This window comes from Pristis pectinata, chromosome 8, assembly GCF_009764475.1.
Source record: "Pristis pectinata isolate sPriPec2 chromosome 8, sPriPec2.1.pri, whole genome shotgun sequence".
NCBI classification, from domain to species: Eukaryota; Metazoa; Chordata; class Chondrichthyes; order Rhinopristiformes; family Pristidae; genus Pristis; species Pristis pectinata.
Genome location: NC_067412.1, coordinates 29,493,884 through 29,507,340, shown reverse-complemented (window position 1 = coordinate 29,507,340; position 13,457 = coordinate 29,493,884). Strand labels below are relative to the sequence as shown.

The 13,457-nt window shown below is 38.8% G+C and overlaps 1 protein-coding gene across 1 annotated transcript in view; it reads right to left on the bottom strand.

The window, feature by feature from the left end:
• tex2l (testis expressed 2, like) overlaps positions 1 to 13,040 on the bottom strand; it is a 55,846-nt gene extending 42,806 nt beyond the window's left edge. The window contains exon 1 of the mRNA XM_052021331.1: positions 11,595 to 13,040. Within this exon, the coding sequence (XP_051877291.1) occupies positions 11,595 to 13,040 (1,446 nt within the window). The remainder of the gene's footprint in view (positions 1 to 11,594) is intronic.
• Positions 13,041 to 13,457: the final 417 nt, after the last annotated feature.

Sequence of the window (13,457 nt, the reverse complement as noted above, 5' to 3'; positions counted from 1 at the left end):
GTAAGCAGAAGAATTGGCGATATGGCGGAAGATATACAGAGCCAGCTGATAGCACGTCTTCAGCAAGTCAGATCTGCGATTCAGCTCGATGAAAGTACTGACATTGCCAGTGCTGTGCAGTTGTTGGTTTATGTTCGATATTGCTGGGAAGGAGAGGCTTTGGAAGACTTTTTGTTTTGCAAGGCGCTCCCAGGATGTACAACCGGTGAAGAACTTTTCCGTGTGCTCGACACTTTTTTTGTACGATCGGCGTTGGCGCGGACACAGTGTATTGGAGTATGCATGGATGGTGCTGCCACAATGATGGGACAGAAGTCAGGTCTAGTCACACGAGTGAAAGAAGTAGCTCCACATGTAGCAGCAACCCACTGTTTGATTCACCGTGAGGCTTTGGCTGCAAAGGATATGGATGAAAATCTTGCGGATGTGTTTTCCACGTGCATTAAAATCATTAACTTTATCAAAGCCAGGCCGCTCAATCATCATTTGTTTGAAAACATATGCCGTGAAATGGAAGCCAAGCGTAAGCATTTGTTGCTACATACAGAAGTCAGATGGCTGTCACGAGGCCGCGTTGTGCAGTGTGTAGATGAATTGCGAGATGAACTGCTCATTTTTCTAAATGAGCATAACCGATCATTGGCACAGTTCTTGACAGATGAGACATGGGTTGCCAGATTAGCTTATTTTGCAGATATTTTCAACATTTTGAACAGCTTAAATCTATCATTGCAAGGACCTGGCTCAAACGTTTTGAAAACGCATGACAAAATCAATGCCTTCCAGAAAAAACTCCGTATGTGGAAGGGAAGATGCGAGCAAGGCATCTATGATATGTTTCCGTTGCTGGCTGACTTTCTGACAGTGAATGAGACTAAGACAGAGGCCATTGCGAGCATCATTTTGAACCATATTCAACAGCTGTCACGTTATTTCCATGAGTATTTCGGCGACGATGACACGAGCATGTTTGATCGGATTCGAAATCCATTTTGAATGCATGCTTACTGATTTAACTGGATGTGAACAAGAAGAATTGGCTGAACTGTCATCTGACAGGACTTTGCGCTTGCAGTTCAACTGAATGTCACTGTTGTCGTTCTGGATAGCATGTTCCCAGGAGTATCCACTGCTGTCCGGCAAAACCATCAATGTTCTGTTACCATTTGCAACCACTTACTTGTGTGAAATAGCATTTTCTGCAGTCACTGCCATGAAAACCAAATACAGATCAAGACTGAATATTAAGGATGACATACGCTTATGTTTGTCGCACATACCACCACGTTTGGACAAACTCTGCAGTGCAAAACAGGCACAACCTTCACATTGAACTGAACACTGAAAGACACTGCTGGTAATTATCGGTGATTGAAATAGTCACTATTTCAATAGGGCCTATGTGCAGTAATTTAAGTGTTGTATGCATGAATTATCGATTGTTTGATTTTGTGGACTTTCGGGGTCCACCATCTAACAAGGACATGTTCTGGGGGTCCGCAGCATGAAAAAGATTGAAAACCACTGCTCTTTGGGAATCCAGCTCATGGATTTTCAAACAGATGCTCATAGTGACACCTACAACAATAACTGGTACCTCTCCTCAATGCATCAGGTTCTGAAGAAATGGCCAGCAGTTCCATTCTAAATAAAGACCACAGAAATTTTCAGCTTGAGTGTGATCCTTCCCTACTCCTAATGGACTTACAGTGACATTATGCCATAAAGGCAGAGGACTACTGGGTCCCTTTGTTATTCTGTATCAATGGTCTACTTATTCTTGTGTACTTTTGCTCCATCCCTTCTCCCTCCCCACATGCTCAGCAACATCAACACCAAAATAGTTTCTGCTGTACAAACAGTTCAATGCAACAAATTAAACTCTTCTCAGGAGAACAGTAGAGAGTGAATATGTGATGATTGAAAGCTGAACTTTCCTTTTTACAAAGATCTCTTTAAAGGGAAAACTAAAACATTGGAAGTTCAAAGCCTTATTGTTGTCTCTGCCTTATCAAGCTTAAGTGCTTTCAAATAATTTCATTATGCTTTCACAATGCTTGCCAAGGATGTTTTTTCTCTTGGAATCTGATGACAGCATATTGAGAGAGAAAAATTGGATTAAGACCATGTTGCAGAACAGATTGCTGTGAAGAAGCTTCTGATTCATCAACAGCTCAACTTGCACCCTTATATAAAAAATCTAACACTAGTTTGAATTGTTTCAGTTAAAGTGAGCTGTGATCCTATGGTACAATTCAACTTGATGACTGAAAGGAAAATCCCACTGGCTTTATATTCAAACACTTAGAATGGTTTGCTACTACACTCAAGGACTGAACTGTTCAGAAAATGGTGCTAATTGGCATTGTGGCTTGCATGCAGCTGAACAGACCATATCTTATCCAAGATATCTAACAATATATGAAGTATACATGCTCAAAGTTTGGTGTAGTCCCTATTTGACAGGTAGATCTAGTTGTGCTTAATAGCCTGAATTCTGTCAGCTTAGCATGATTGAGTTAACCTCTAAAAGGATTGTAGATTAAAGCTCCACTGCAAAAAAAAATCACACAGTACCATGGTGATACTGAATTGTTAAAGACATTGCTTTCCAATTGAGGGTTCTGTAGAACTGAAACTTAAGTAGGCCTGCCATATAATTACTGTCAGTAAGATGGGTTATGCTTCAGTTGTCTAGATGAACACAGATCCAACAACACTCAGGAAGACAACGGGAAGAATATAGCAATCTATTTGATTAGTTTCCCATTCTGTCCTCCCTCAGTGACCTACTCTGGTGATACCTAGGCAACACAGCAATGCAGCCATTCCTGATGCTGTCTCACAACTCTAGGGACCAAAGTTCAATTCTGACCTTGGGTGCCATCTCTGTGAAGATTATATGTTCTCCCTATGACAGTGTGGGTTTCTTCTGGGTCATAGAGTCATAAAGTTATACAGCACAGAAACAGGCTCTTTGGCCCAAATTGTCCATGCCTTTCAAGGTGCCTTCCTAAGCTAGTTACCTGGTTTTGGCCCATAATCCCTCTGAACCTGTCTTATCCATGTACCTGTCCAAATGTCTTTTAAATGTTGTCATTGTACCTGTCTGTACCACTTCCTCTGGCAGCTTGTTCCATAAACCCACCACCCTATCTGTGAAAATCATACTCTTCAGATCACCTTTAAATTTTTCCCCTCTAACCTTAAACCTATGCACTCTTGTTTTAGACTCCCCTACTCTGGGAAAAAGACTGTGACTATCTACTCTGTTTTTGCCCCTCATGATTTTGTAAACTTCTATATGTTCACTACTGAGCCTCTTTCGCTCCAGGGAAAACAGTCCCAGACTATTCAATTTCTCATTACTCAAGCCCTCCAGTCCTGGCAACATCATTGTAAATCCTTTCTGCACCATCTCCAGCTTAATCACATCCTTTCTGTAACACGGGGACCAGAACTGCACACAATACTCCAAGGGTGCTCTGGTTTCCTCCAATTTATGCACTGATGGGTTGATTGGCGACTGTAAGTTACCCCTTAGTGTAGATGAGTGACAAAGTGGAACTGACGGGCATGTGAGAGAGAATAAGGGAGGGAGAATGGGACTGTTCTGTTGAGAACCGGCATGGTAGACATGGTAGTGTAGCAGTTAGCGTAATGTTATTACAGTGCCAGTGACTCGGGTTCAATTCCCGCCGCTGTCTGTAAGGAGTTTGTACGTTCTCCCCATGTCTACGTGGGTTTCCTCTGGGTACTCCGGTTTCCTCCCACATTCCAAAGACATACAGGTTAGGAAGTTGTGGGCATGCTACGTTGGTACCAGAAGTGTGACGACACTTGCAGGCTGCCCCCAGACCACTCTAACAAAAGATGCATTTCACTGTGTGTTTCGATGTACATGTGACTAATAAAGATATCTTGTCTTATGGACTGAATGGCCTCCGCTGTTGTAATAAGTAGGTAATCTGTGAGAATCATTGTATTAACTCACCAAGCTTTTTTGACAGTACCCACTCTTTAACCCATCTGCATCCTAATCTTAGACATCTACCATCTAGAAGGACATGAACAGCAGGCATACAGGAACACCAGCAAGACACAAAAGATCATGACTTGGGAATAAGTTCCTCTATTGACACTGGATCCAGAAATTCCCTACCTAATAGCACTGTGGGACTTTCATCACTCCACAGGCTGCAGTGATTTAAAAGGTATTTCAGAGGTACTGACACACAGTAATGAAAATAAAAGCTGACCTTGCCACACACGTCCAATGAATGGAAAAATAAATATAAAATAAAATGAGATATGAAATAGATGCTTCATTGCCTGTTCTGAAGGATGTAAAAGATGTTGCCTAGAGATTGAATCACATGATGCTGTTGATTTCAGCATTATGCAATTGAAATGTAATTCTTTTTCAGGGTGAAATACATTAACAACTACTTCTGCATCACTCTGGAAATTCAACCAACCACTTTCATGTGTGAGTTTTGCTTGCACCCTAACACTTCCACTTCATGGTGATGTCATTCCCCATGCCACACTTCTTTTGAAGCATTGCAGAGAATCTTGGAGGACGTTGCCCTCGAACATCATTGGGAACTTACAGAATAACCTGGTCTTGTCAGCTCGAGACAGGCATATCTTTGGAGACCCACCTGCACAGCCTTGGCTACCCAATCAGTGCTGATTCACTGGCCTCCCTATCCGGCAATCCCATGAGTCTGCCTCTGTCAGCAATTAAGTTGGAAGCAAGGTAAGCCCATATCAAAGAGTCAGATTTAAAGATTACAAAATCACTTTGCTCAGAAAACAGACACCTAGCAATTAGACTGCAAAGGACATTTTTGTGATATATGCGATGCATTTTTAAAGCATAACTAAGGTTGTGGACTCATCATCTGGGATTGTAAAGTCCACAATTTTGGTTCCAGGTTCCTCAATGCATCTGATGCCTTATGCAAAGACAATCTCAGGCATAAGGAATAGTATCCACTTTTGCTATATCCCTTTGTACTATGGAAGACCACACAGTCCACAGATCAATCACTTCTGTGGTGCTTCGAAGCCTGCTTCTGCACAACCTAAAGGTGACTTCCCTGAGCATCTGGACTCAATGCAGATATGTTCCCTTTCAGGTATTTACTTATTTAGCTCTCCCTCAGGCCCCTCCCCACTTCCCACCTTCGGTAGGGTACCAGCTGAGGCTTCTGGTATGCAAGCTCAGACTGACATCATCACGGCTTTGATCCCAGTGCTGGAAGAGACTTGCATGGTGTCACAACATTCCACCTTCAGGAAAGAAATCTAACCATTTCTTATAATGAAATGAAATAAAATGAACTATTTATTACAATGGGCAACTGCTAATAAATAAATAATATTCTGAAAGGAATAATTATTTTATATGAATATCGATGTGTTTTTTCAGATCTTTGCAGAAACTTCAGAGTTCCACATTACCAGTATTCTGGCCTTGATTAGTCTTTTGCAAATTTTAAAGTTAATTCCATTAGATTACTAGGGTTGCAGAGACACCACCCGAGGAGAGTGGCATTGGCTCCATGGACACAAGTCAGCTTTCCTCTCTCAGGATGACGGCATCTGAGATCAAATCATAAAGACACGCAACATACACATTAGGAGCATGAGTAGGTGAACTGGTGCCTCAAGCCAGCCCTGCCATTTAATGAGATCATGGCTGATCTGTTGTAACCTCAACTCTGCATTCTCATCTACCTTTCACCCCCTTGCTTATCAAGTATCTATGTACCTCTGCCTTAAAAATATTCTAAGATTCTGCTTCCAGCAGCCTTTGAGGAAAAGAATTCTAAAGGTTCGTGACTCTCAGAGAAAACAAAAATCATCTCATCTGTCTTAAATGGATGAACCACTTCTTTTAAAACAGTGATCCCCAGTTCCTGATTCTCCCCCAAGAGGAAACATGCTCTCCACATCCGCCCTATTAAGAGCTCTCAGGATTTTATATGTTTCAAGCCCCCTCTCACTTTTCTAAACTCCAGAGATACAAGCCTTGCCTGTCCAACCTTTCCTCACAAGGCACACACCATTACAGAAGTTAGAAGTCGGTCATCCATATAACTGAAGCTTAAACTCTCTACTTTTATAATCAATTGCAATAAAGAATAACATTAACAATAACAATTCAATAACAATTAACAATAACATATTCAATAAAGAATAACATTCTCTTAGCTTTCCTATTTCCTTGCTGCACCTGCTATCTAGCTTTTTGCAAATTATGCAAAAGGACATCTGGATCTCAGAGCTCTGCAATTTCTCACCATTTAGATAATATGCTTTCTGTTTTTAATTTTCCTGTCAACATGGACAACTTCACATTTTCCCATATTATACTCCATTTTCCAGATCTTTGCCCAATCACTTAATTTATCAATACCCCATTGTACCAACTTTGTGTCCTCTACATAGCTTATTTCCCTACCTATCAAAGTATCTTCAGAATCAGAATCAGGTTTATTATCCCTGAATTATATGTCATGAAATTTTTTGTTTCAGAAAATTTAGCAACCACCCCTCCCATTCCTTCATCCAACTCATTTGTATGATTTGTAAAAAACTGAGGCTCATGCACCTCTCAATACAGATTTCCAATCAGAAAAAGACCTACTTATGCTTATTCTCTGTTTCCAGTTAGACAGCCAATCTTCTATCCACAGCAATGTTGCCTCCTATACCATGAGTTTTTATTTTCTACAATAACCTTTGATGTGGCAGCTTATTAAATGCCTTCTGGAAATCTAAGCATAGGACATCCATTGCTTCTCCTTTATCCACAGCACATATTAATTCTTCAAAGAATTCAACTACCTCAATTTTTTCTAAGTGCCCTGGTATAACATCTTTCATAATAGCTTATATTTTTCCTTCAACAAATGTTAAGCTAACTGGCCTGTAATTTCTGGCTCCTTTTTTTTAAATAAGAGTTATATTTGCTGTTTCTGATCAAATGGAACCTTATGCAAATCAAGGAAGTTTTGGAAAATTAAAACCAGTGCATCAACTGTCTCACCAGCCATTTCTTTTAAGACCCTAGGATGAGTTCATCAAGAACCTACAGACGAGTCAGCTTGCAATCCAACAATTTGTACAGCCCTGGTGATTGTAATTTTTCTGAGTTCCTCCCTTCTTCCATTTTCTAATTTACTGCTATTTCTGGAATGTGACTTCTTTCCTCTATCATGATCACTGAAGCAAAATACCTATTTAATTCATCTGCCATCTCCTTTGCTAATTCTTTTCTTTTACTGTCACTCTGTCAATGCCTCTGTTCCATTCTGCAATCATTCAAAGACACATATCACTCAGCATGAATTTACTCTGCTGTCTGCGTTGCAATAAATGGGCATGTGCTAATAGCTATCCAATTTACCTGCACCTAAATCAAATGTAATGTATCCTAATATTTACTAGTAATTTATAATTTTGTACAGGAACTTTAAAACCTACACTAGACCACTCAAAGAAGGAATGGTGGGGATGCAGTGAATCTGAAGTCTCAATTGAAAGTGTTGGTAAAACTCATCAGCCTTTATATATAACAATTATTCCTTTTATATTGTTATTAACATCTGCCATTGCCACAAACAATTCACTCTACTGAATTATAAGAAATGATTAGTCCTCTCTGAGGTTTTAACCTTGAATGTTGATTACAAATGTGGAGACAAAATCAAAACTTTCAGCTGCCTTTAAAGGTGAAAAGTAAGAATTTTTAACAATCAGTTTCCACTGCAAAATATTGCTTCCTTGCAATTCATTTTAAAAGCATAATGTCCTGGGAATAAATAAAAAAAGAAATAAGTGTCTTGGAATTGCTTATCCATAAAGTTGTTTTTTTTGACAAATGGTATCTTTAGGAACAAATAGAGTCTAAAATTGGGTTGAAGGCCAGCATCTGAACTCTCCATGGCTGTGTGCAACCAATTCATATTCACCTCTCTCTTGAAGTTTATATTTTTTTGAATCCCAGATTTGCTACTCATATTAGTAAGCTCTGAAAATTGTATGCTGCATTATTATGTTTATACTCATTATTATTACCCAGACTATGATGTTAGTACATTCCAATCAATAAGTAATAGATAATCAAGGAATTAGGTAAGTAGACATATAGTTAAATGTTGAACTCTCCTGGAAAAAGCAACTTATGAGGAAAGCAAAATGTTATGTTTTATTCTTGTATACTTCCCATATAATTTCAAGCGGAAAAAGAAAAGCCACAATTTCTGTCACTACCTCCACACTTGTAACCTAATTTTGTCATGGATTTTTTAGACCTTAATTCAACCTACCACAGGCTTAATGGGAAAGAGGCTTGCAAAGGTTCTACATAGTTGCAGCAACTCACTCACCCAAACCATAAACTGCATTTCATTTTAGCAGGAATAATAATCAGCTGTTGTAATATTTAAGGCAGGAAGGAGAACAATTTTTGGTACATTATGAGGATCCAAACACCAGGATAAATATGATGGGTCAAATGGATTGTTTATGCATTGATATACTAACTTGAAAGGATGCACATTCTCTGGTCCAATGAGGGTGATATTATGTTCTTTTCACAAAGATTTGATACACATATTCTGAAACTATGGGTGGTTGCCAAGAAAAAGCTAAATTCTTGATTAACTTACAGGGAAGGCTTATATACTTGGCTGTCATAATTGAAGTGATTGAAAGCGAAGTGTATTAATAATTAATATGTGTCATTTATGGCCTCATTGATGGACAAATAAACAGATGTGAAATAAAACCTGGAATAAGAAGGCCCACAGTTGTTCATACCCAGATATTTAACATTTCACAATACATTCATTATTCTGAAAATACATGATATTTGCATCAGTTATTTTCCATGTTGTGAACTGATTATGTTGAGTCACAATGCTCCATACATTTGCTTTCACTCCTCCACTCCTTCTGATCTTTGCCATTCGGTAAGCTCCAGGTATTGAGCCAATTAATTGGAATTAGGAAATGAATCTCACTGCGATGTTACAGGCTTTGCAATTAATCTCATATTATAACAGCTTCCAACCTGCTCTTTGGTTGTAGACCAACTGATATTATTGACAAATGCATGAATAAATGATTGGAAGACATACTCAGATTCTTTCACGGACATTTTTAGTTGACCCCAATGTAGCCTCATTTCCTTTTTTAAAATTATTTTTCCATATTGCTCACTTTGGTTATATTTTCCCCCATCTTTGAATTTTCTAGTCCCCATAATATTCTTCTTGTTAATTATCCCTCTGAATTTCTAGTTTAATTATATCTGGTGGTATCTGGATTCATAAATGAGCATATGTTTTCACCCTTCAGTCCAGGTATGTATAGGCCAAGCCCTCTTTTATTGTAGCTAAATAAGAAAAGCTGAGAAAATTCAGGGATAGAGTGAAACCATGACCTGGTGGGAACCAGCACTGCAATTGGGAAGTAACCAGAACCCTCTACACAACATTTGCAATTAAGTAAGGAGGAAGTTTGGCTGAAGTAGAGCACGTATGTCAGATATTTGAGATGTAGGACTCCCTATGTTTTTCAGTGTATGGGTTTCCCTCTGCAGAGAGCTGAATCTGACTTCCTCTGCAGCAGGGAAAGCAAATGCAACCTTAGTTACTCTGCCATTTAGACTATGATCAGCGTCTTTATGTGGATTGAGTAGGCTCACTGGGTTAAATCCAATAAGCAAAATTAGACAGTACTTATCAGCAGCACCTTACATATATCCCTTTGACCTTAGAGCAGGGCATGATTGAACAAATTAACTAGTTACCTGCCTGAGAAAAATATAATAATCTTAATTTCAAAGTTCTGGCAATATGTCATTAAATAAGCCAAAGTTAGCATCACAAAATGAACTCAAAGCAAAACATCATTACTTTAGAAGATTTAACCCCACTCATTCCCAGGAATGCTCTTGCTTACGCAGACTGAGTATTGGACACCATTAACCACATCCTGCCTCCCTTGGCTGAAGATTCATTGGACCTAATTTCACTGACCATGTCTTTGAAAGGATCACATTCTGTCAAGATGAAATGCTTTTCCATAACTGCTAACTGAGGTAGGGCCTATTATAGGTTCTAAGGAGGAATAAATAAATATATAAAGTACTGGAATATACAAAGATATGGGCAGGAGACTGAGAGTAGTGGAATTAATTTAGGGTTGCTCTGGCAAAGCACTAAGACAGAATAATTGAAATTGCTAGAAATACTCAGTACGTAGAGGGAAGAAGAAAGAGTGAGAGACAGACAGACAGATGGAGATGGAGAGAGACAGAATTAATATTTCAGGCTGATGAGTGTACAACATCATGACTAGTTTAGAAGGGATAAATGGGAGTGCAGTGTGTATATGTGGGTTATAGCAGAGCAAATCAGTCCCTTCCCGTCAGTTTTTTCTTGTTCCCCATTAAGGTGCAAATCACCTGCTGTCAAATCCTTATTTAATACATTGTTTTACCATCAGTATTGGCAGTAAACTCCATAACATTACTGCTCTCAGCATAAATAGATCTCTTCTCCTCTTCCTTCTTGTATCTTTTACTCCTTGGTTTCTTGAACCATCTGCAGAATAGACTCCTTTTCCACCATGGGACTTCTATGATTCTATCAACAGTGCAAATATATGACCCAGAAATTTCAAGTCATTCTTTCAAGCCACTTTTTCACATTGTAAGAGATTTTCCTTATTATAAGACAGAAAAATATCCTTAGCATACTGAACAGCTATCTGCCTGCCCTTTTGTAACTGCAAAAAAATGCCCACTCTTTGTTCAAAGACCTAAGTACAGTGCTTCTGTAATGCACTCTTTATCAATATTGAGCTAATAAGAAATTATTTTGGTCAATGTGAGTTCTTCAAACATGTTTGACTCTTCATTGCCATTCTCACTTATGTTGAAATCACGCCATCCATTTATATTAAATAAACAAAAAATGGATCACATTGAATACATCTGCTACTGGATTCGATGAATAGTAAGTCATTGCTCGCCTAGAAGAGGTCCTGGTGAGATTGTTACCACACATTAAAAGTTGTCCCAGAGTAGTTTACCTTCAGCAGTACAATTGCAAGAATGAGAAAAATATATCTGAATTTCTTACAAAACCAGGATAAGAAATAGTCAATAGCAAAACTTGATTGATATCTGTAGCACCTCATTAGGATTTTGAGGCTGATTTTTTTTCAGAACTCAGGTCCCACAACAGATAAATAAATTCAGATACCGAAAAATTGTAATTGTCAGAATACAAGCTATCTATTGTACATACTCCATAACAATAGGGAAATACTTTTCTTAAACATTGCTCCGATATTTACCTTATATCACCTATTTTATCTGTAGTACATTAATGGTGATAAATAATAATGCTTCTGTGATTCAATCAAACCTGCTGCTTAATGAAAGAAACAAGATATTGTGATTATATCATCATGCATATGAATTAAACAGTGTTTCTACCAGCGAAAAGTAAATCTTTTTTGCTATCTTAATACTCCAGATAAGCCTATGAACAATTACAACTATTTACCTTCACAACTTCAGGGTCCTTGGGTTCCCTAATTATGTTATCTGATTGAAGATTTTCATAACTTTGGAGGGCTACAGGGGTAGGTTGCGAGGGCCTAGGTGTGTGCAGTGAGATAATTAGCAGGCCGATCATAAATCCACAGGCAAGTCCTAAATAGAGGCCAGAGAAGAACGATGGTAATGGTAATACAAAATAGCTGTAAGCGAGAGTGGCAAAACATATCAGAGTTTTACATGGTACTTTTGGAGAAGACTGTCGAGACAAGGTTCTATCAGAGTAGGAGAACATTGGTTCATCACTGTACAATGTGTTGTCTTCACTGGGCTTTGTTTCTACAATTTGTAGCACATCTCCATATGAGCAGATCTCATACCTAGTGCCATTGTTGTCCCCATAACTTTGAGTAAAGGATAGACATTGTTTCCTCTGCTTTCCTTTTGCATATTTTCCTGGAGAACTCTGTGTATTAGATGGCCTTTCACTCTCCTTCCTTTCTGTTTTAAGTATCTCCATTCTGAACTTCTCAAGCCCAGATCTTACATTCTTACTACCAGTATCATTGCTGCAGTGTTCAGGTCCAGCAACATAGAAGGAATCAGTGCTACACGCATTTGATTGTGATGGTCTAAATTTGGGGCTTCCACCACTTTCATCTCCTATCATCTTGCTCAGCATATTCAAAGGTTCTTGTATAGCCTCTGAAAGTTTTCTTTTTGTGTCTTCTAGTTTGGCTTCTACTTCAGGAACTTTGAAAAAACTAATTTTACATTCTGTGGGTGAAAGCAGAGGTGATGGTGGAGCTGTTTTTGAATCACCATTTCTTCCCTTGGGCTGAGTTAACTGGCGCCAAAGGTGCAAATTTAGCTTTGAGTCTGATTTTGATTGCGTAAACTCTGGCTCATAGCGTGAAATTTCAGTGGAGATAGACTTAACAAGGTTTAGCAAAGGCTTCGGTTTCAGGGAAGATGTATCTCTGGATTCAATTTCTGTAGACAGGGATTTAACTAAACTAATAAAAGGTGTTGATTCTGAAGAACTGCAGGAGTTTGATGAAGATGACACAGGGGATGAGACTGATGGGAAAAATAATTCACCTAAAAATCCAGAAACAGAAGGGGAGGAAGGCAGGGACGAAGCTGGCAACGATAAGTTTAGGTACTCCTCAGAAAAGGGAATATTCAGTTCAGATGTTCCTTCTTTATCCACTGCTGGAGTTACTCCAACATACTCTTTGGCTTTTGAAGAGGTTGGTTCATTTTCTCCTAAATTTGCCCGGTCCTCACTGTTTGTCGGTGAAGTTAAATGGATGACAATACCCTTGCCCTGGGAAACAATAGGCCTTGTGTGTTGTTCTTGGATGTTTACTTCTACTTTGGATACAGCTGGAGAGCTGGAAGTGTTTGACAGCATTTCCTGGTTCTGGTCCTCCTCCCTCAGATCTGCCATCATTTATGGCTTAAAGATTGATCGATGTTTCTGCAAAGGAAATTGCAATAGATGTTATAACAATAGAAATAAGAAATTAACATTTAATACCACCTTTAATATAATAAAACATCCAAGTTCTTCACAGAAGCATAACAACACAAAATTTGACATCAGTCACATAAGGAAATATTAGGGCATGGGTCTTAAACCTCCAGCCTTCTGATTCAGGGATGAGGATGGTGCAACAAAGCCATAGTTGGTGTTCAGTCAGCTATCTAATTAACCAATAAATAAAAATCCCGGTCATTATCTTACAGATAAATTTGGATTCTATTGAAAGGAGGTACATACGAAATATGTTACTGTGATTTTATTAGTTAGAAACCTTACTGGCGTTCTGTACAGCGTTCTGTACTCTTGTTCCATACACACACT